This window comes from Scyliorhinus torazame, chromosome 19, assembly GCF_047496885.1.
Source record: "Scyliorhinus torazame isolate Kashiwa2021f chromosome 19, sScyTor2.1, whole genome shotgun sequence".
Taxonomy (NCBI): Eukaryota; Metazoa; Chordata; class Chondrichthyes; order Carcharhiniformes; family Scyliorhinidae; genus Scyliorhinus; species Scyliorhinus torazame.
Window position 1 is genome coordinate 137,116,256 of NC_092725.1, and position 24,444 is coordinate 137,140,699.

Genomic DNA, 24,444 nt, shown 5'->3' on the forward strand with positions numbered 1-24,444 from the left:
CTCCTGTTGCTCGTTTGCCCCCTGCTGGCACTGTCTCCTTGGCCTACTTTGCTCTTCCCGAGTCACAGGAGGGCTCCTTTACTCCTAGCACCAAGGCGACCGACCTCTCCAATCCCCATGCTCAGGATGACAGGCCAAGGAAGGTGAAAAACAATCGGTGGCTGCGAAATGAACCACGTCAATGTCTCTCTGAACAACTGGCGCTGTAAGAATCTTGTTCACAGTTCTCATTTACCGTCTAGGACTCTGAAAGATGGTGAAGGAAGAACAAACAGAAGAGAACTTTGCATGAAAAAACGCCGAAACCCAACCCCCAGGCAAGGTAAGGTTAATATTCTAATGAAAGGCAGTGGATATACACAATTTGTAGTTTCGGTGATATGGGTCAAAACACAATTTGGTGCCATCAAATATGATGTATTTGGGTGTATTTTAGGCATCTGTTAAGTGATGGACCACATTTTTTTGATATGTTGGTACAAGTAATAGCTTGAACTGGATCATCTTTATACTAGCTACATCTCAATGACAAGTTAAAGCAACACAACATTCTGTTTGATATTTGACATGGGGTTTCCTGGTAGTGAACTCACACGTCTCGCATTATAAACATGGATCTGTACGGTTCACACCCTGCAACTATCAATATGAATACTCGAGTATGGACCGGTAATGGATAAGATTTCTTAGAACTTATTTTGGGGTCTTTGGGGTCTTTCAAATAATTAAAGTGAGAAAACTGGTAAACGTCAAATAATTCATAGGGCGCGATTCTCCGAGCCCAGCGCCGGGCCGGAGAATCGCCGCAACCTCGCCATGCCGCCCCGACGCCGGCCAGCGATTCTCCGAGGTGCGGAGAATCGCGGCGCATCTGTACGCGGCGGGGCCATCGATTCTCCGGACCGGATGGGCCGAGCGGCCGCGCGGAAAAACGCAACGGCGTTCACAATGGCGCGAACACTAGAATCCCTACATTGCAGAAGGAGGCCATTTGGCCCATCAAGCCTGCACCGACCCTCCGAAAGGGCACTCTAAGTAAGCCCACTACTCCACCCCTTCCCCCGCAACCCCATAACCGAACCTGCACATCTTTGGACACTAAGGGCAATTTATCATTGCCAATCCGCCTAACCTGCACATCTTTGGACTGTGGGAGGAAACCGGAGCACCCGGAGGAAACCCACGCACACACGGGGAGAATGTGCAAACTCCACATAGTCACCCAAGGTCAGAATAAAACCATGTCCCTGGCGCTGTCAGGTAGCAGTGCTAAACGCTGTGCCACTGTGCCGCCCTGATTTCCTCGGCAGGTTCAGAATTTGAGTAACACAGCCGTTTGAAAACAAACATTTTAAAGCACCGTACTTCTGCTCCAAGGAAATATCCCTCACCTGTCATAGAAAATAAAATAATGAATCCTTTAATTAATTATTTTGTTGACCAGATAATGCGCCCGTGACGTACTTTTTTGGGGGACTGGCTCCCGATATAGAATCACCGAATCATAAAATGGTTACAGCACAGAAGGAGGCGATTCAGCCTGTCGGCTCCATGCATGTTCTCTGTAAGAGCAATCCAGGACATACCTTTTGAACTGTTTTCTGTGGTTATGTCTGAAAAGGTGTATGGTTTGTAAAGAAAAATGATCTTTAGCTGGTCAAAAGGTGTTGGTTTTCAAAATTTCTTAAAATTAAACCTTAAGCGATGTTGTATCAATCTCTCCTGCAGATTGGCTACAGCATTGCGCAAGTAGAATGTATTTATGGCAGCTAAACCTCATTTGACGAGTAAATGATCATGGGGAGTGGAACGACAAAACCTCGGGCAATTAAGCCACAGGATACGCTTGTTGCCAATGAGGATAAGTTGGCATCATCGCATTGCTCCAGTGAGAATTGGCCCAGTGAAGCGGTAGCTGTGAAAAACAGTAATAGGACTGACATGAACTGCAGGGTGCAAACATGTGAGCAGCTCAGAGAAGATCAGCGTAGCCCTAAAATAAGTGAAGAGCATCACAACTCGGAAGAAGATGAGAAGCAAGAGGAAATCGAGCAGTTGTACCAATGTGTTCACAGCACAGCAGAGACATCTGTAAATGTAAGTAAAGCGGAAAAAATAAATACATGGAACGATACAGAATCTGCAGAGCAGGCACAGGCCAATCGGGGAAAGTGTAAACCACTCCAATAACCTCACATTTTTTCGTAAGTTGCTGGATGTTGTATTGATATCAATGACATTTTTTCTAGCAAACAAATTTGTTTGCAATAGAAAAATTATAAAGAATCCTTGATTCCTCTTTAGTTACTGATTTGTCGACATGTCCCTAGCCACAGTTTGAGTTGTACAGCTTTGCGTCTCCTCAATAAGTCCATGTTCAAGCCCCAGATCAGTTTAATTGAGATCCTGAGAGAGACAGAAATTGAAGAGGTTCTGACGCAAAACCAGGGATTAATTAGTACATTATGACTAATGACAGAGACCAGCATAATTGCACTTTAGTGTGCTGACGATATACAGGGAACAAGAGACTGGATATTGGAGGGCAATGTAACATTGAAGAATTTTGCTCGAACATTTGCACTTGGGGCTTCTTTGCCATGGGAAAGAAAAACCTCTCTTTCTGTTGAGGCACTTAAGGCTCATGTGAAATCACATGACTCAACCCAAGTACGAATACATGAGTCCATAAAACAAAGCAGCTCTGAATTTAGTGCTAATTGGCATAAATGTTATAAAGGACTGTCACTGTGTGTGAGTTCCACTGCTAAAGCAGAAGTTAGAGCCCGCTGTCAAGATTTAGAATGACCCTAATCAGGTGAAAAGGCTTTCTTTCCCATATAGATTTCATTGAGCAACTCCTCACAGCTTATGCAGTTAATTAAGCAATTTTGTCTTTGTCATTGTCTTGCAATCACGTTCAACGCCTGAACGTTTAGACAAGTCGCGGGTGGTCATCTATATTGCCTGTATGTTTTGTCTTTCTTTGTTGCCTTTGGCAGCTGCTGAACTGCACTGAGCTGCGAGAGGGAGAGCGCTCCTAGCCACCGGCACATTATTACTCCCCAGATACAATATCCACGCAGCAGAATAGTTTTCTTCTTGAAAATTCCCCCGTTTGTTTTCCTGGTGAAACAAATGATAAACAAATGCGATGAAGGATATGAGGTCAAGCTGCTACTAGGCCCGCACTGCTGCATCTCAACGGCACTTCCACCTCCTTTCGCAAGACATTAGTGATTATCAGACGAACAATCACTCTCATTGTCTGCATCTATAGGTTGGCTTCTGAATAATTGTCGGCTTGTGATGTACCGTCAATTACCACGAGACGAGAATGGTGAAACAATCGAGGCTTTATTGCACAAGCTGTTGTGCCTCCTGCAGCTGGAACCAGAATGGGAGCAGAGCAGGAGTGCATACACTTTTATACGCCGCCTGCTGGGAGGAGCCAGCAGGCTGGGATTTACCGTGGTACCTGTAATACAGTGGCAGTATCGTAATACATGCAATGTGTTACCAGTGGTGTTTACCACAGCTTGTTTTCTTCTGCCACCGTTTGTCTCAGGGCTTCCTTGCGAGGCATTCATATGTGAAGTTGAAGACATGTTTGAGTGGAGACCAGTGGGTTTTCAGCCTTTTTTTGCTTTTGATGCCTCTTTCCCCCAATTCCACGGCATAAAAGCTCCTTGGGCCCACCTGTGAGACAAGTATTTTCCTGTATAAAAATTAGATATACAATTAAACATATATATATATATATATATGTATATGTTTACTAAATTTGAAACTTGTTGCTGGTGATGGGCACCAGGTCAAAGCTCAGGTGAAAGGCATGGGTAGCAGATTGAGGCTCGAGTGAAGCACATGAGTAACAGTTTGAGGCTCAGGTGTAGGCAGGGCCCATGGTAGCAAATTGAGGCTTCGCCGAGGGGCATGGATACCAGATTGAGGCTTTGCCGAGGGGCACGGCCACAAGACCTGAGTACAGGAGTAAACGTGTCTTACTGCAGTTACACAGAACCTTGGTGACTCCGCACCTGGAGTGTTGTGTCCAATTTTAATCTCATTACCTGAGGAAGGAAATACCTGCAATAGAGGGGAGGAAACTAATCTTCACTGGATGGTTCCTGGGATGGCGGGACTGCCCTGTGAGGAAATATTGAGGAGACTGGGCTTATGAAGATGCATTTTGAAGGAATGCCCCATTGAAAGTCCTTTGTTGTAAATTTTCTTCATCATTTTGTTAATTCAAGTGAACAGCACCATAATGAAAAACGTAATTGCGGACCCCAGGGACGTTGCTTGGAACATTCTATGATTTATTTTTTCTGCCCCCTTGCTTGTTTCAAGATAGAATTTTTTATTTTGTTCGGCGATGATTCTCAAAGATTATTTGAACCTTAGATATAACATGACTATGAATTACTAATGATCCAAAATACAAGTGATTGTTTTTGATTCTGTTGAAGGTCCATTCTTCTGAAAACAACAACACAGAGGCAGATGGATTGACTTTGACGTTTGAAAATTTCCTTCACAACGATGGGAATCTTTACACTTGCATTACACAGAATAACATCAAGCTTTACTTGGATGAAACGAAGGTGGGAAATTGTTAGAAATCTATTCCTAGCACACTTATGGGCTGTCCACTGTGTGTGCGGACACATGAATCACATCACGAGCTGGACTTTACTCTCTTTTTGCAACGGATTTGAAGGTGGGGACTGATTAAATCCAGCATGTGGGCGGCCCGCTGCCAGCCCCTGCCCTCACCACAACTGTACCAGCAATATTGGGGGAGGGGCTAGCATTGGGCAGTGAGAAATTAATGCCCTCCAATGAGTCCCATCCCATCACCGCCAGCAGCATTTAACTGGCAGAGGGAGAGGCTCACATCGGGTTGCTAGCCCAGCAAGTTTCCATGTGCGGGTTAGTGGCGGACAGAGAGTGTGTCCCACCTTAATGGGTCCCCTCAGCTTTTACCCTCCCTCCCCCATGCAAAGGTTGTCCTCCGCAACCCCCCCCACCACTCCCTCCCAGCCCCACCCCTCCTCTATTTCCCCCCTTGCCGGAACCTGCTAGCTTGGCACCCAGTGCCCCTCCAAACACATATCCAAAATCCTGATCCAATGGCGCACGCCTTTGTCTCAAAGTGCTGGAGAGCTGCCACCCTCTGATTTGCTGGCACCTCTCTGAGGCGGAACCTCCTGTTCCAGAAGGACCACAGTCCCCTCTCCAGCCTATTAACAGTCCCTCAGTGGGCTCCCCACTACACCCACTCCCCACCCCCGCTGCCGGGCATTGGAGGCAGAATGTGAGAGGTTAGGGAATCTGGTGCCTCATATAATTCAGCCGAATATATTGTCCAGAATGAGTACTGTATCAGAACATTTAGATACATTAGCAATAAGCACATAATGTACGTCCTCCAGCTCACCATTATGCTCATGGAAGGATTGGCTGCAAAGCGTAGGCAGTTAACAGATGCCTATATCTATTGTTCAATTATTAACAATCCATTGAACAAATAATGAAATCATTGCTGATATCTTGAAGTTTTTAATTTCATGTTGTCATAATTGCTGGTAAACTAATTCCCCTACGTTCTGGGTGAGTGAAGGTGAATCTGCCGTAAGTATGCAGTTTGCCAACAGGGATCCACCACACTCACAGCTGGATAAAATGTATTATGATCCTGTTGGAAATGGCAATGCAAACAGGGAGCAGAACCTTCAGAAACTGCTTTCCCACAGGTACAGTCATAATCTTCGCACATAGAATACAGTGGTAATGTCCCCATTCACACGGACAAAAATATGGCACTACGGCACCATTTATTTATTCCTTTACAGATCTAATCCATGCATGTCTTTTTATATTCGTAAAACCACTAATGTGTATACTCCTGGACCTGAAAAACTGCTTGTGCCTTTATTAATAGGAATTTGTGCCTTTTCCAGAAAAGTGGCATAAACAAGGAAAATTCATCAACATGTTGCATGAGGTATGGAACAGTCATTAAACATATGATATTCACAACAATATACGTTCACAGATCAAGTAAGTGTTAATTGCGAACATGCGAGCACGCCGGTACAGATGGTGACAAAATGTAAATAGATACAAAAGTATCTCATTCCCGCAAATAGTGTTAAATATATGTGAATGGTCAAACCAATGACAGATGAAATTCATGTGTAACAGTATCAAACCTACAGGTAACACACACACTTCATTACTAGCATTGCTGGCCTGGCCAGCACTGGCTGACTCACACACATCTTTGTGGAGGCTGGTCCCCTCTCCTCACTGCAATTCCACTGCATGGGTTCCTCTCCAATCACGGAGGTGTTTAGAGTGCCCCACACCTGGCCCCTCCACCACATTTCAGCTATTGTTCACCTTATTAGGTGGTGGATTGATGTTCTATCTCTTACAAAGAAACCAGGAAATTCCCAGAAATGATCTGATGCAATGGGGCATCTGCTAAAACTCTAGGGCAGGCGGCCAACAATCTCCTGCCACACCTCCAGTGAGAGATTTTCCACAGAAACCCAGCTGACAAAAATTAGGGCAGTGTTTTACAAGTGCAGTCATATTATAACTTAACTGCTCTTGTTCTGAAGCCTCCAGGGGACACGGAATATTATCTTCCATTGACATACTTTTGTTATTTTGGGGAGACAGATAATTATATCAGTGGATTAACTGGCCATAAAAAATGTAAAGACGTTAGAAAATTGCATGTGTTTGAATGGTGTCAACCTCGCCCTATTGTCTACCGTACAACCTTGCAATGTTATTGGTGACGTACAAGTCTGTACTGTTATAAGTAACTTCAGCTATTCAAAGGATTACCTAAATGTGAGTCTGTGAGTTGAGATTGGATCTCCAAATATTTCTATATCAACAATTTTTGATGCTTTAGATTCTTAACTAACTTACATAAAATGCATTTACGGTAATTGTGGAGAGATCAAAGCTAGTCCGACCACAGTACACATTTCTTTACAGCACATTCCTGTGCCTTAGTCACTTTATAATAATCTATTTCCAAAAAGTGGTGTTGTGGATGAATGAGCAGTTGTCAAAATTAGATCAGCCCGAGTGAGGGTGAGGCCAAATGGGACTTGTGAATCGATACAAAAGAGGAACATGAAGGTCGGGTGAGATGCGGCCTTGGAAAACAACGAAAAGCAAGGATGTAAATATTGCTCGAATGGGAGGGAATGGAGGAGAAGCGACTCAGCAGCGAAGGAAACGGCAAGGGACTAGAGAGGAATGTGGGGGAATATGTAGGAACAAGGACAGGCCACTGGCGAAGCGGCAGGGAAGTGGTGAGGTCAGTGTGAGGGGCTGCAGGAGGGAGGCAGTGAGGGGAACGGGAGGGAGTGGACGACGCAAACCCGAAGCAAAGGAGTCAGGGTGGCACATGGTGGGGTAGGGAGTGGGGGAGAGCGGCGAAGGGAGTGGAAGCAGACCAGCCATGGCGGGAGCAGGTTGGAGCAGGGGGTTGCAAGGAGAAGTGGTGAGGGACTGTGGGGAATCAAGATGGAGACGGGGGGGGGATGTGAGGAGCAGCAGTGTTGGGAGTGGCAGTTGCTGTGGGCAAGAACAGGGGATGTGGGGGAAACCAGAGCAATGTTGGGTTTTCTGCTCTGTCTTTGTTTGTTTCAGTGGTTATTTTATTAATGTCAGTACATTTGCAGGATGTGCTCTCCTAGTCGTACAGCACAAATAAACAAACCTAAAAATGAATGGTTGGAAATTTGTTTTGGGGATGGGCACATCTCAAAATTCCTGATGCATTCTCAAATACAAGCTCATATGCAAGGTCTGTGCCTGAAGTGTTAATAAAATATTTTATTGCAGACAGCGACAAGTTCAGTCAATAGCAAGAACCAATCAAACGTGGATGCACTGTATTTCATGGATGATGACCGAGCTGGAGATCTGTGGGTTCCGGGGAAAGGAATGGTCATGACGTACATATTTGAAGTAAAATTATGTTTATTTCATGAATCCTAATATTACCGAAATTTTAAGGGCCAGAAGCTGAATAAAAACTTGAAGCTAAACTGCCGGTGGCACAGTGGTTAGCACTGCTGCCACACAGCGCCAGGAACCCAGGGTTAAATTCCGGCCTTGGGTCACTGTCTGTGTGGGGTTTGCACGTTCTCCCCGTGTCTGTGTGGGTTTCCTCCGGGTGCTCCGGTTTCCTCCCACAGTCCTAAGATGTGCAGGTTAGGTGGATTGGCCATGATCAATTGCCCCTTAGCGTCCAAAACGTTGTGCATGTTAGATTAAGGGATTAATGGGATCGCGAGGGGAGTGGGCTTGGGCAGAGCGCACTTTCAGAGGGTCGGTGCAGACTCGATGGGCCAAATGGCCTCCTTCTGCACCAGGGGCTGTTTAGCACAGGGCTAAATCGCTGGCTTTGAAAGCAGACCTAGGCAGGCCAGCAGCACGGTTCAATTCCCGTACCAGCCTCCCCGAACAGGCGCCGGAATGTGGCGACTAGGGGCTTTTCACAGTAACTGCATTTGAAGCCTACTTGTGACAATAAGTGATTTTCATTTCATTTCATAAGGATTCTATGATTCGCTGATCCAATTGAAAGCCTCACATTTTCTATATTTTTCGCAGGAGAAAACAAATATTTGTAAATACTTTGATGTGGATTGTGGAGCCTGGCTTATTTTGCCATTACAGTGGGAAATGAATTTGGATTTCATCAGGAAACGTGTGGAACAAGTGGAGGTGAGCAACACAACTAACTTTATGAAAGCACATTGGCTGTACCGAGTGTGATTCCCATAGTCCTGCATAAGCATACTCAATTAAAAGTTATTTTTAAAAGTCATCATGCATAAGGAAAAAGGGGTGGCATGCGGCGCAGTGGTTAGCACTGGGACTGCGGCGCTGAGGACCCAGGTTCAAATCCCGGCCCTGGGTCACTGTCCGTGTGGAGTTTGCACATTCTCCCCATGTCTGCGTGGGTTTCACTCCCACAACCCAAAGGTGTGCAGGATAGGTGGATTGGCCACACTAAATTGGCCACACTAGGGCAGCACGGTAGCATAGTGGTTAGCGCAATTGCTTCACAGCTCCAGGGTCCCAGGTTCGATTCCTGGCTGGGTAACTGGCTGTGCGGAGTCTGCACGTTCTCCCCGTGTGTGCGTGGGTTTCCTCCGGGTGCTCCGGTTTCCTCCCACGGTCCAAAGATGTGCAGGTTAGGTGGATTGGCCATGCTAAATTGCCCTTAGTGTCCAAAATTGCCCTTAGTGTTGGTTGAGTGGGGTTACTGGGATAAGGTGGTATGGGCTTGGGTAGGATGCTCTTTCCAAGAGCCGGTGCAGACTAGATGGGCCGAATGGCCTCCTTCTGCACTGTAAATTCTATGAAATCTATGAAATTGCCCCTGAATTGGGAAAAAAATAAATAGTTGGGTACTCTAAATTTATTTTTAAAAACAATGCATAAGAGAAAAGCCAAAATATCAAAGGGCATACATATCATCAATTCGCTACTACACACATTTCGCACTGTCAGTGAGTAATTGCTGTCTGCTTCTGGAATTACACTGCAAAGTCAACCTTTTAATATTTTTACATATTTATTAATTTAAAACTCATTCCTTGTTAAAGATACGTTTAATGTTCTCATGAAATACCATAAGAATTTGTTTCTAATTTCACTTGAATAGTGATCATCAGAAATCTATGTCATAATTAATGTACAGTAAGAAGCCTTACCACACCAGGTTAAAGTCCAACAGGTTTGTTTGGAGTCGCTAGCTTTCTAAATATCCCTGAAACAAAAATGATCAGTTAAAATGAAAAATAAACACCTCATCATTTCTTTTAACTTTCCTGCAATGGATTTCTCTGTGAAACACTTTGGAACGATCTTCTAAGTGAAAAGTGCTGTAAGAATGCTAGGTTTTCTATCCATTAACCTTAATGGCGATAGAATCCGTCAGGACTATTGATTTTCATGCCCTAATACCCAAAGTGCAATACTCCATTCCACTAGTGCTAAATATTCTTATAGTCAGACTACACTCAGACTAATTTGTTCCAGCTGAATATGTTCCATCATTATAGCGATAGCAGCATTTGGCATTGTGATATTTGCCATTTTTAATATTCCAATAATGTTTGAAATTTAGCAGGAATCATATGGCCGGAAGGGTGGCACAGCGGTTAGCACTGCTGCTTCACAGCGCCAGGGACCGAGGTTCAATTCCCGGCTTGGGTCACTGTCTGTGCGGAGTCTGCATGTTCTCCCCGTGTCTGGGTGGGTTTTCTCCGGGTGCTCCGGTTTCCTCCCGCAAGTACCGAAAGATGGGCTTGTTAGGTGAATTGGACATTCTGAATTCTCCCTCTGTGTACCCGAACAGGCGCCGGAGTGTGGTGACTGGGGGATTTTCACAGTAACTTCATTGCAGTGTTAATGTAAGCCTACTTGTGACAATAATAAAGATTATTATTATTAATTGTCAACTCAGCCAATAATTTACTTACAGTACAGTATAATGATTATGTATGCATTATACACTTTTACATTATTGAAAGGCAACCTGTGAAAAATGTCTTAGAATTAAAACGTAATATCTTACTTCTTAATGTAGCGAGGAATTCCGAGCCTCAGTGATCACCGAGAAGTGACTGCAGCTCTTCGCCAGTGCAACTATGATGCGGAGGAAGTCATTTCCATTTTCTTAGCAATCTTTGGTGACAGCTTGTTGATACCATTCAAAAGCCAAAGGGACTACAAAGAAGAAAATGGTTACCGGTAAAAAAAATGCATTACAGTTTTACTGAAGCAATTATCCACTTAGCCAAGTGCAAGCCGATGGGAAACATTCAAATATTTTATTTGTTTGAATTCACAACTATTGTTGCCTCGTTCCCATTCAACATTTCAATAAAAGGCACGTGTATCCAATTCATAGAATGGAGATTCATGAAATTTGGTAATTAAATTCCCAAGTCAAAAATAAATATTTTATGAACCAACCCACATAAAAAGTGACTGTTTACTAAAATTTTATGCATTTCCATTTCTTTTTTTATTTTATTTTATTTTTATAAATTTAGAATACCCAATTATGTTTTCCAATTAAGAGGCAATTTAGTGTGGCCAATCCACCTATCCTGCAAATCTTTGGGTTGTGGGGGCAAAACCCACGCAGACACGGGGAGAACGTGCATACGCCACACGGACAGTGACCCAGGGCCGGGATTCAAACCCGGGTCCTCAGCGCCTTAGGCAGCAGTGCTAACCACTGCGCCACCGTGCTGCCCTTGAGTTTCCATTTCTAATAGGATTCAACAACATTCATGTTTTACTGTGAGTTAATCATCAGTTTCATAGCCAGCCGATTGACTTAAATTAACAATGGTGTTCCGGTAGTGTTCGCAGACGGAGCGGCCGCAGCAAAGAGGCTCCCGCAGATCCACCAAATCGCGGCTTTTTCCGGGGGTTTTCGCGGCGGGATTTTAAAACGAATTAAAGCCCCGCGAAATCAGCCCTGCCTCCCTCGCCCTGTCCAGGCGCCAAAGCTCCGTTCCACGGAGTTGGAGAGAAAAAGAAGAGGAGAGACTGGTCAGCGGAGCAGCTGCACGTGGAGGAGGAGTGGGGATCAGACTAAGAAACTACCTGAAAGTCGGAACACGGAGAAGATAAGACAAAAAAAATAAAAAAAAATTTTTTAAAGGAGAAAAAACCCTTCAGGGTTTTTTTCTTTGGGGGGGGGCAAAAAATAAAATCTCTTTTTCGCACCAAAACCCAGGGACAAAAAGTGAAAAACACATAACAGGAATATGCCTGCAAATAATAATAAATCGGGGGGACGGCGAGATGTACGAAGGAGCAGCAGCGAAGGAAAAAAGCAGGAGCTGCGGCCGCGCAGGCAGACGGTCCCACGGGGCGGCGGAGGTTCAGGCGAACCAGGAAGCGGAAAAACTGGCGAGCCGAACAGGACGTGGCGACCATCCCCGCCCCCCCCCCCCACACACACACATGGGGAGGAATGGAGAAGCGTGCTGAAAACGGACATAAACACCATAAAGGAGGAGATAAAAACGGAGATAAACGCCATGAGGGAGGCACTCAGGACGGAGCTCCACACAATGATGAAGGAGATGCTGGCGGGGACCACGGACAAAATGCAGTGAACCATTAATGGCCTGGAAAGGAAGGTGGAGGTGCAGGAGAAAATGATTCTGGAGTTGGAGGGGGCCGCCTCAGACCAGAGCGACAGGATGGTAACTTAGGAAACCGAGGTGAAAAGGCTGGTAACGACCCAGGGGAGCCTAAGAGGGAAAGTGGAGGACCAGGAAAATAGGTCCAGACGCAGAATGTTAAAATAGTGGGTCTGCCAGAGGGGATGGAGGGCAGAGACCCAACAGGCTACATCACCCAAATGCTGGGCAAGCTAGTGGGAAGGGAGAAATTTCCAAACCCCCCAGAAATCGACAGGGCGCACAGGTCGCTCCGACCCAGGCCCAAAGCCGGGGAGCAGCCCAGAGCGATTATCGTGAAGCTGCACAGGTTCCAAGACAGGGAAAAAATCCTAAAGTGGGCCCGGCAGACGAAAGCGAGCACGTGGGATGGGAAGACCATAAGGGTGTACCAGGACATTGGGGCGGACCTGGCCAAAAGAAGGGCTGAATTCAACAGGGCCAACTCAGCTCTCTACAAAAGTAATGTGAAATTTGGGATGTTATTCCCGGCCAAACTCTGGGTAACGTTTGAGGGGAAGGAGCTGTTTTTTAACACCCCAGCGGCAGCGGAGGAGTTCGTCAGAGCGAACAAACTGGGGGAGGGACAGCCACAACGGCCATCATGAAAGCGACGGGGATGGAAAAGAAAGGACGAATCGGAACAAAGAGCAGCGGGCAGACCGCAAACAGTGGCAATACGATCACGGACTGTACACACGTGTTTGGTGCACTGTGTGGGGCTGTGCTGACTCGTTCCCGGGCTCGTTCCACCTCTCAATGCAATGGGGGGGAGCGGAGCAAGGTGAATGAGGGTGAAAAAGGCGGACAGGAGGGCGAGACAAGGGCTAGCAAAAGGAAGGTAAAACAGGACCAGAGCAGGGCAAGTACTGGGAGGGGGGCCACCGTGCTAGTGAGGAGGGCCAACACGGGAGGACAGGAAGAAAGGAGGGCCGCGCATCTTAGGGGAGAGGGAGTGCCTGGCACAAAAAGGGGGGGGCGGACAGGGCAGAAGGGGGGGCAGAACAGAGGGACAGGGACTATTGGGGGGGGGGGGAGGAGTCGGGGAGAGAGCGCAGAACAGAAGAGAAGCAAGGAGAAGGGTGAGGTAGGTAAGCAGCACGAACACAGGCCTCGGCGGGCATGGAGCAGGGCGAGGAACCAAAATGGCGCCACAAACAGCCACTCGGGAGGGCTGCATGACGGAGGAAGACCCTGGAGTGCAGGGGCGCAGCCACGTGGTTTACACACAGCTGGCGGCCATGTTGGGTGCCCACTGGACAAAAGGAAACCCTGGGGCCCGACCTCATGGTGAGAGCAGTGACCATGGCCATTTGGGCCGGCCCCCAAACGAAGGGAAACCCCAGAGGGCAGGGGCGCATCCACCAGGTAAGTATTGGTGACCCCGCAGGACCGGCGGGTCAAAAACTACTCACCAGGATTGTTACCTGGAACGTAAGGGGACTCAGCGGCCCGGTCAAAAGATCCAGAGTCTTCACCCACCTAAGAAGCCTGAAAGCAGACATAATCTACCTACAAGAGACACACCTGAGGAAGAAGGACCGACTGCTGGTAAGAAAGGGTGGGACAGACATATCACTCATGCTACGGGACGAGGGCTAGGGGAGTAGCAATATTAATTAGCAAGAGGACGAGGTTTACGGAAACCAAGACATTATGGACCCAGGGGGACGGTACGTCATGGTCAGCGGTGTCCTGGAAGGGGCACCGTTCGTACTGGAAATGTGTACGTTCCCAACTGGGACGACACAGAATTCATAAAGAAGACCATGGCAGAAATCCCCGACATACACCAACTGATCATGGGGGGGCGACCTCAACTGTGTACAGGACCCACTGACCGACCGATCAAACCCCAGAGCAGGGAAAAAGACTGGCATGGCTAGGGAACTAGGAGCATTTATGGAGTAGATGGAGGCGGTGGACCCATGGAGGTTCCTGCACCCGGGAGAGAAGGAATTTTCATATTTCTCACAAGTACACAAGGTATACACCCGTATCGACTTCATTGCAGCGGGGAAATCGGTGCTTCCAGGGATCACGGGAACGGAGTACTCCGCGATCGTTATCTCTGACCACGCTCCACACTATATGGGTGCAAGGTTGGAGGCAGGCCGTGCCCAGCGCCCCACATGGAGGCTGGACACGGATCTCCTGGCCGACAAGGCCTTTTGTCAAAAAACATCGCGGGCCATAGGCGCCTACGTTAGTAACAACCAAAACGGGGAGGTCTCACCCTCCACGTTCTGGGAGGCACTGAATGCCGTGATTAGAGGAGAGATCATAGCCTACAAGGCAATCAGAGGTAGGGAAGAGAGGGTGGCCAGGCAACAACTGGTGGACTCCATCCTGGAAGTCGACAGAAAATACTCCGAGGCCCCGACCGTAGGGCTGCTGGCGGAGAGGAAAAAGCTGCAAATGGACTTTAACCTGCTATCCACTAGAAAAGCAGTGTACCAACTCCGCCAGACACGGGGGGCCTTCTACGAACACGGAGACGAGGCTGGCCACCTATTGGCTCACCAGCTGAGAAAGCAGGCAGCCACGAGGGAAATAGCGCAGGTTAAGGATAGCAGAGGCAGACTGGCAACAGAACCAAAGGAGGTCAATCGGGCAATTGAGACCTTCTACGGGGGACTGTACACCTCCGAGCCCCCCAACAGGGACGCGAGGATGAAACAGTTCCTAGACGTACTGGAACTACCAGTTGTGGGGGAAGAAAGACGGGGGGGAGCTGGAAGCACCAATAAACCTGGGGGAAATCATGGAGAGCATCAGCTCCATGCAGGCGGGGAAGGCACTGGGACCCAACGGGTTCCCAGCGGACTTCTCCAAAAAATTTGCACCAGCCCTGGCCCCACACGTAAGGGACATATTCGCAGACTCACTGGCAAGGGGCACCCTGCCCACCAGCTCTGGTCCCACACTTAAGGGACATGTTCGTGGACTCACTGGCAAGGGGCACCCTGCCCCCCACGCTAGCGCAGGCCACAATTTCACTGATACCCAAAAAAGATAAAGACCTGACGGAATGCAGATCATGCAGACTCATTTCACTGCTGAATGTGGATGCGAAAATACTCGCAAAGATCCTGTCCAAAAGGCTGGAGGGCTGTGTACCAGAGGTGGTCGCAGAGGACCAAACCAGCTTTGTCAAGGGTAGGCAGCTCACAGCGAACATCAGGCAGCTGCTGAACGTAATAATGACCCGCTCCGAGGAGAGAACACCAGAGGTGATCGTCTCCCTGGACGCAGAAAAGGCCTTCGATAGAGTCGAATGGAAATACCTCCTCGAGGTACTGGAATGGTTTGGGCTAGGAGCGGGGTTCACCGCCAGGGTGAGGCTCCTGTACAACGCTCCCAAAGCAAGCGTCCAAACTAACACCACCAGCTCTGAATACTTCCAGCTGCAGAGAGGAACAAGACAGGGCTGCTCCCTGTCCCAACTCTTGTTCGCGCTAGCGATCGAACCCCTGGCGCTAGCCCTGCGGGACGCGAAAAGCTGGAAGGGAATCCGGAGAGGAGACAGAGAGCACAGAGTCTCACTCTATGCAGATGACCTGCTCCTCTATCTCTCAAAGTCACAGGAGGGACTGAAGGCAATACTACAAATACTGAAAGAGTTTGGAACCTTCTCAGCCTACAAACTTAACCTGGGCAAAAGCGAGGCATTCCCAGTGAACCCAAACGGGGGGAGGGAGAGAGCTGGAAGGGCTCCTGTTCAAAACAGCCCAGAACAGATTCCGCTACCTGGGGATCCAGATAGCCAGAGACTGGACACAGATCCACAAGTGGAACCTGACCAGCCTGGTGGAGGAAGTAAGAAGAGACCTTCAAAGGTGGGGCTCACTCCCACTCTCCCTGGCGGGGAGAGTGCAGACGATCAAGATGAACGTACTGCCAAGGTTCCTCTTCCTGTTTAGATCCATTCTGATCTTCATCCCCAAGGCCTTTTTCCAAAACGTAGACAGTCTAATCATGGCGTTTGTGTGTGTGGGGGGGGGGGGTAAGAACCCGAGAATTCCCAAACAGACACTGCAAAGAAGGGAAATCAAAGGGGGCTTGGCCTTACCAAACCTACAATACTACCACTGGGCAACAACGGCAGAAAGAGTGAGGGGATGGGTACAAGAACCTGACACAGATTGGGTACAAATGGAGGAGGCATCCTGTAAAGGAACTGTGGTAAACCACTGTATTGGGGGCTGGTTTAGCACACTGGGTTAAATCGCTGGCTTTTAAAGCAGACCAAGGCAGGCCAGCAGCACGTTTCAATTCCCGTACCAGCCTCCCCGAACAGGTGCCGGAATGTGGTGGCCAGGGGCTTTTCACAGTAACTTCATTTGAAGCCTACTTGTGACAATAAGCACATTTCATTTCATATTGTGTTGTAGTGTTGCATTGTTACATGCCTGGGCTTGTCCCTGCTGGCTCCTCCCCTTGGGCTCATGTATAAAGGTGGCTGGTCTCTGCCTCTCATCCAGTTCGGGATCAGAGGCCAGGAGGCTTTCTGTTTAGTGTATTAAAGCCTCAGTTACGTTCACCATTCGTCATGTGTTCATTGATGACATATCAATTTAGAAAAGAAAGAAAGAAAAAAAAAGAAAAAAATTACAGCACAGGAACAGGCCCTTCGGCCCTCCCAACCTGTGCCGATCCAGATCCTTTATCTAAACCTGTCTTCTATTTTCCAAGGATCTACTTCCCTCTGTTCCCCTCTCGTTCATATATCTGTCTAGATGCATCTTAAATGATGCTATCGTGCCCGCCTCTACCACCTCCGCTGGCAAAGCGTTCCAGGCACCCACCACCCTCTGCGTAAAAAACTTTCCACGCACATCTCCCTTAAACTTTCCCCCTCTCACCTTGAAATCGTGACCCCTTGTAATTGACACCCCCACTCTTGGAAAAAGCTTGTTGCTATCCACCCTGTCCATACCTCTCAAAATTTTGTAGACCTCAATCAGGTCCCCCCTCAACCTCCGTCTTTCCAACGAAAACAATCCTAATCTACTCAACCTTTCTTCATAGCTAGCACCCTCCATTACCAGGCAACATCCTGGTGTACCTCCTCTGCACCCTCTCTAAAGCATCCACATCCTTTTGGTAATGTGGCGACCAGAACTGCACGCAGTATTCCAAATGTGGCTTAACCAAAGTCCTATACAACTGCAACATGACCTGCCGACTCTTGTACTCAATACCCATCCGATGAAAGCAAGCATGCTGTATGCCTTCTTGACCACTCTATCGACCTGCGTTGCCACCTTAAGGGTGCAATGGACCTGAACTCCCAGATCTCTCTGCACATCAATTTTCCCCAGGACTCTTCCATTGACCGTACAGTCCGCTCTTGAATTAGATCTTCCAAAATGCATCACCTCGCATTTGCCTGGGTTGAACTCCATCTGCCCTTTCTCTGCCCAACTCTCCAATCTATCTATATTTTGGTGTATTCTCTGACAGTCCACCTCGCTATCTGCAACTCCACCAATCTTAGTATCATCTGCAAACTTGCTAATCAGACCACCTATACCTTTGTCCAGATCATTCTATTAGGTTCTATTAGGTTTGTAAGACATGACCTTCCCTGCACAAAACCATGCTGCCTATCACTGATAAGTCTATTTTCTTCCAAATGTGAATAGCTCCTATCCCTCAGTATCTTCTCCAACAGTTTGCCGACCACTGACATCAAGCTCACAGGTCTATAATTCCCTGGATTATCCCTGCTACCCTTCTTAAACAAAGGGACAACATTAGCAATTCTCCAGTCCTCCAGGACCTCACCCGTGCTCAAGGATGCTGCAAAGATATCTGTTAAGGCCCCAACGATTTTGTCCCTCGCTTCCCTCAGTAACCTGGGATAGATCCCATCCGGACTTGGGGACTTGTCCACCTTAATGCCTTTTAGAATACCCAAAGTTTCCCCCTTCCTTATGCCGACTTGACCTAGAGTATTTAAACATCCACCCCTAGCCTCAACATCCGTCATGTCCCTCTCCTTGGTGAATACCGATGCTAAGTACTCATTAAGAATCTCACCCATTTCCTCTGACTCCACGCATAAATTCCCTCTTTTGTCTTTGAGTGGACCAATCCTTTCTCTAGTTACCCTCTTGCTCCTTATATACAAATAAAAGGCTTTGGGATTTTCTTTAACCCTGTTAACCAAAAATATTTCATGACCCCTTTTAGCCCTCTTTATTGCACGTTTGAGATTTATTCTACTTTCCCGATATTCCTCCAAAGCTTCATCAGTTTTAAGTCACCTAGATCTTATGTATGCTTCCTTTTTCATCTTAGCTAGTCTCACAATTCCACCTGTCATCCATGGTTCCCTAATCTTGCCATTTCTATCCCTCATTTTCACAGGGACATGTCTGTCCTGCACTCTAATCAACCTTTCCTTAAAAGACTCCCACATTTCAAATGTGGTTTTACGCTTAAACAGCTGCTCCCAATCCACATTCCCTAGCTCCTGCCGAATTTTGTTATACTTGGCCTTTCCCCAATTTAGCACTCTTCTTTTAGGACCACTCTCGTCTTTGTTCATGAGTATTCTAAAACTTACGGAATTGTGATCGCTATTCCCAAAGTAATCACCGACTGAAACTTCAACCATCTGGCCGGGATCATTCCCCAATACCAGGTCCAGTATGGCCTCTTCGCGAGTTGGACTATTTACATACTGCTTTAAAAAACTCTCCTGGATGCTACTTACAAATTCTGCTCCATCTACGCCTCCAACACTACATGAGTCCCATTCAATGTTGGGGAAGTTAAAATCTCCCATCACGACCACCCTATTGCTCTTACATTTTTCTATAATCTGTCTACATATTTGTACCTCTACTTCACGCTCGCTTTTGGGAGGCCTGTAGTAAAGTCCCAACAATGTTACTGCACCCTTCCTATTTCTTAGCTCTACCCATATTGCCTCAGTTCTCGAATCCTCCACCGTGCCCTCCTTAATCACAGCTGTGATATCATCTCTGACCAGTAATCCAACTCCTCCACCCCTTTTACCTCCCTCTCTATCCCTCCTGAAGCATCTATACCCTGGGATAATTACTTGCCAGTCTTGCCCTTCCCTCAACCAAGTCTCAGTAATACCAATAACATCATGTTCCCAGGTACTAATCCAAGCCCAAAATCATCTGCCTTACCTGCTACATTTCTCGCATTGAAACAAATGCACCTCAGACCACCTGTCCCTTTGCGTTCATCATCTCTTCCCTGTCTACTCTTCCCCTTGGTCACATTGAGTTTATTATCTAGTACCTTACTGACTTGAGTTGCTGCCTTTTTACTGACCTCTAACTTCCTAATCTGGTTCCCATCCCCCTGCCACATTAATTTAAAACCTCCCCAACAGTGTTAGCAAAAGCACCCCCTTGGACATTGGTTCCAGTCCTGCCCAGGTGTAGACCATCCGATTTGTAATGGTCCCACCGCTCCCAGAACCGGTTCCAATGTCCCAAAAATCTGAACCCCCTCCCTCCTGCACCATCTCTCAAGCCACGTATTCATTCTGATTATTCTTGAATTTCTACTCTGACTGTTTTGTGGCACTGGTAGCAATCCTGAGATTACTACCTTTGAGGTCCTACTTTTTAACTTATCTCCTAACTCCCTAAATTCTGATCGTAGGACCTCATCCCGTTTTTTACCTATTGCGTTGGTGCCCATATGCACCACCACAACTGGCTGTTCACCCTCCCCTTCAGTATGTCCTGCAGCCGATCTGAGACATCCCTGACCCGTGCACCCGGGAGGCAACATACCATTCGGAAGTCTCGTTTTCGACCACAGAAACGCCTGTCTACTCCCCTTAAGATTGAATCCCCTATGACTATAGCCCTGCCAGTCTTTTTCCCGCCCTTCTGTGCAGCAGAGCCAGCCAAGGTGCCATGAGCCTGGCTACTACTGCCTTCTCCTGGTGAGTCATCTCCCCCAACAGTGTCCAAAACGGTATACCTGTTTTGGAGGGAGATGACCGCAGGGGACATCTGCACTGCCTTCCTGCTCTTTCTCTGCCTTTTGGTCACCCATTACCTGTCTCCCTCACCAATCCGAATCTGCGGTGTGACCAACTCATTAACGTGCTATCCACGACCTCCTCAGCATCGCGGATGCTCCAAAGTGAGTCCATCCGCTGCTCCAGAGCTGTCATGCGGTCTAACAGGAGCTGCAGCTGGACACACTTTCCACACATGAAGGAGTCAGGGGCATCGGCCGCGTCCCTGAACTCCCACATAGAGCACGAGGAGCATAACACGGGTCTGGGATCTCCTGCCATTTTTACACTTTACCTTAACTGATTACAAATATATCAAATAATGAATAAGTGAAAGGAATAAAGATTTTACTTACCAATCACAATACTTACCAACATACGAAGAGTTAAATTTCTCCCAGCTACTGCTAATTGGAGCACTTTCCTTACCAGCCAATCAGGTCACCGCTTTGCTGTGATGTCACTCTTCAAGGTAAATTTTTAAAGAGGAAAATTTACCTTCCCGACAGACCCCTGGCCACTGCTCCCGCCGACAATCTGAAGGCCGCTTCTCCGGCAGCTGTGTCCCCGCCGCTCTCCTCGCGCTCTTTTATCCTGTGTCTCCGCAGCTCTCCTCGCGCTCTTTTATCCTGTGTCCCCGCCGCTCTCCTCGCGCTCTTTTATCCTGTGTCTCCGCAGCTCTCCTCGCGCTCTTTTATCCTGTGTCCCCGCCGCTCTCCCCGCGTCTTTCACTGTGTCCCCGCCGCTCTCCTCCCGCTCTTTTATCCTGTGTCCCTGCCGCTCTCCTTGCGCTCTTTCACTGAGTCCCCGCCGCTCTCCTCGCGCTCTTTCACTGTAAATACAGGTAAAAATAAAACACTTAACCAGCAACCACTGCGCCCCACACGAGAACACCAATCAGCTGTTATGGGCCTGTGCAAACAATTTAAATCTTTACTACTTACCCAGCAGTCACTCTGTCCTCACTCTGACCGGATTCAGCTGGAAACTCCCAACAGTAAGTTTTTAAAAAATTTACTCCCCTTCTCAGCAAGCACTCTCAGCAACCACTGCGCCCTGCACGATAACACCTCAGGGAAAAGAAAAACTACTTACCAGCCACCAGCTTACCTGCAGGCTGTGATGACACGGTTCAACTTCTTTCTACTTCTACCTGCCCTCGAGTCTCCCTCTTGATCTTAACTCGGCTGGGATCCTTACAGTGATTGTCTTTTTTTTTGGTTAGAGGAGGAGGTAGGGAGGGAAACACTGAAGAAGTATTTTGGGTTTAACTGTCACTTGACAACAGCTCCTCCAAAAACCACCTTCAAGATATGGTGACCGCAATGCACTGATGCAAATCTTCCCCGTAACAGTCAATCAGCATCTCCACTCTACTGCCCTCTGCTGGATGCTTGCCCTGACTTGAACACCTAGGGTGTCTTGCTCAGGTGCACTTTCTGGATGCAGTGATCGCAATGCACTGATGCAAATTTTCCCAGCATCAGCCAATCAGCAGCTCCGCTCTACTGCCCTCTGCTGGATTTAATACACTAAACATCTAATATGAATTTGTCACTCAAGCCTGATCGCCTGGAGCTGGACCCACAGGCAGCTGATGAGCACTGGCTAAGCTGCATTCGAGCACTGGCTACTCTGCTTTGAAGCGTACCTCGGATCCTTCACCGAACACTTCACCGACTTTCAAAAGAAGCAGATCCTCCACGGACGGGTGAGCCCGCAAGTCGTTCTTCTCCTCAGGGACGCCCCCTCGTATACAGGGGCGAATGCTGCTGAAGGGACACTATGTTAAGTCTGTGAACGAGGTATATGCTAGGCACCTTCTCGCCACGAGACGGCAACGCCCTGGGGAATCACTAGCAGAATTCCTGCGTGCCTTGCAGGTACTCTGCCGGAACTGTGATTGCTGGGCGCTATCGGCTACCCAACACGAGGAGCTGTTGGTCAGGGACGCTTATGTCACAGGCATGAAATCAAACTACATCCGCCAGCGATTGCTAGAAAGGGTTACATTCAGCCTCCCAGAGACAGTGCAGCTCTCAAACTCGCTGGAGATGGCCTTCCAGAATATGGAGGCCTACACCTCCGACCGCGCGGCACCCTCAGGGTCCTCGTGGGCGCCGCCATCATCTGACCTGGGTGCGGCGCAAGCCTGTGCCGCGCAGTAGCCCGTCAACACCGGAAGCCCGAAGTGCTACTTTTGCGGCCAGGGTATTCATCCCAGACAACGCTGCCCTGCACGGAAAGCGACTTGCAACGGGAGGAAGGGCCACTTTGCAAATGCCTGCCAGGCCCGATCTCTCCCTAAAGCTTCTAGGTCCAGCAGCGCTGCCTTATGCCTGTCGGGGACGCCCCCAGCTGCCGCACCACCTGCCATGTGAAGACCCGTGGGCGCCGCCATCTTTGCCGCCATCTTCGATTTCAGCCGCCACATGCGACCCATGGGGGCCGCCATCTTTAATGCCATTTTGTGCTTCACCCGCCACGCGCAACCCATGGGGGCTGCCATTTTGTGACCACTCCGCAGCCTCCCAGGAGCCCTGCTCACCCGATCGTACGCTGGCCGGCGCTACTTCCGACCGGCCTACCCATCACCTTCCGAAGCTCGCCTCCATCATGCTCGACCAGCCCCGGCCTCATCACCTCACTTAATCTACGATGACTGTCTGGATCAACGGGCACGAGACGGCCTGCCTTTTCGACTCCGGGAGCACCGACAACTTCATACATCCAGATAGGGTAAGGCGCTGCTCCCTCCCAATCTTACCTGCGACCCAGAAAATCTCCCTGGCTTCCGGATCACATTCAGTAGAAATCCAGGGGTACTGTGTCGCGACCCTTACTGTACAAGGCGTAGAGTATACTAACTTCAAACTCTACGTCCTTCCCCATCTCTGCGCTGCCCTATTACTGGGGCTCGACTTCCAGTGCCACCTCCAGAGCCTTACTTTTAAGTTCGGCGAACCCCTGCCCCCCCTCACCACCTGTAGCCTCGCGACCCTTAAGGTCGCCCCACCCTTGCTCTTCGCTAACCTCATCCCGGACTGTAAGCCCGTCGCTACTAGGAGCAGACGATACAGTGCCCGGGACAGGGCCTTTATCAGGTCGGAGGTCCAGCGACTCCTATGAGAGGAGATCATTGAGGCTAGTAACAGCCCCTGGAGGGCCCAAGTAGTGGTCGTCAAGACTGGGGAGAAGCACCGATGGTCATCGATTACAGTCAGACCATCAACCGGTACAGGCAGCTCGATGTACCCCCTCCCCCGCATATCTGACATGGTCAATTAGATTGCGCAGTATCGAGTCTTCTCCACAGTTGATTTGAAGTCCGCGTACCACCAGCTCCCTATCTGCCCGGAGGACCGCCAATACACTGCCTTCGAGGCAGATGGCCGCCTCTACCACTCCGTCTGGGTCCCCTTTGGCGTCACCAATGGGGTCTCAGTCGTCCGATGGGAAATAGACCGAATGGTTGACCAGTACGGGCTGCGGGCCACGTTCCCGTACTTAGATAATGTCACCATCTGCGGCCATGACCAGCACGAAAACCTCCGGCGCTTCCTCCACACCGCTAAACTCCTGAACCTCACCTACAATAAGGAAAAATGCGTTTTCCGCACAACCCGCCTAGCCATCCTTGGCTACATTGTGGAAAATGGAGTCCTAGGGCCAAACTCCGACCGAAAGCGCTCCCTCCTGGAACTCCCCCTCCCCCACTGCCCCAAGGCCCTGAAGAGATGCCTGGGGTTCTTCTACTATGCCCAGTGGGTCCCCAATTATGCGGACAAGGCCCGTCCACTTATTAAATCCACCATTTTTCCCCTGACGGCCGAGGCCCGCCTGGTCTTCAACCGCATCAAGGCAGATATTGCCAAAGCCGCGATGCACGCTGTGGACAAGTCCATTCCGTTCCGGGCGGAGAGCGATGCGTCGGACTTTGCTCTGGCCGCTACCCTCAACCAGGTGGGCAGGCCCGTGGTTTTCTTCTCCCGTACCCTCCATACCTCCGAGATTCGATACTCCTCCGTCGAAAAGGAAGCCCAAGCCATTGTAGAAGCTGTGCGACATTGGAGGTATTACCAGGCCGGCAGGCGATTCACTCCTCACTGACCAGTGGTCGGTAGCCTTCATGTTTAACAATACACAGCGGGGCAAGATCAAGAACGACAA

At 48.6% G+C, this 24,444-nt stretch overlaps 1 protein-coding gene across 1 annotated transcript in view; it reads left to right on the forward strand.

The window, feature by feature from the left end:
• The window catches only part of LOC140395971 (uncharacterized), a 111,520-nt gene that overhangs the window by 51,566 nt on the left and 35,510 nt on the right, over positions 1–24,444 (forward strand). Inside the window, exons 2-8 of the mRNA XM_072483998.1 lie at positions 243–322; positions 1,729–2,097; positions 4,473–4,607; positions 5,948–6,010; positions 7,879–8,004; positions 8,653–8,766; positions 10,640–10,803. Of these exons, the coding sequence (XP_072340099.1) occupies positions 1,792–2,097; positions 4,473–4,607; positions 5,948–6,010; positions 7,879–8,004; positions 8,653–8,766; positions 10,640–10,803 (908 nt within the window). The 5' untranslated portion in view covers positions 243–322; positions 1,729–1,791. The remainder of the gene's footprint in view (positions 1–242; positions 323–1,728; positions 2,098–4,472; positions 4,608–5,947; positions 6,011–7,878; positions 8,005–8,652; positions 8,767–10,639; positions 10,804–24,444) is intronic.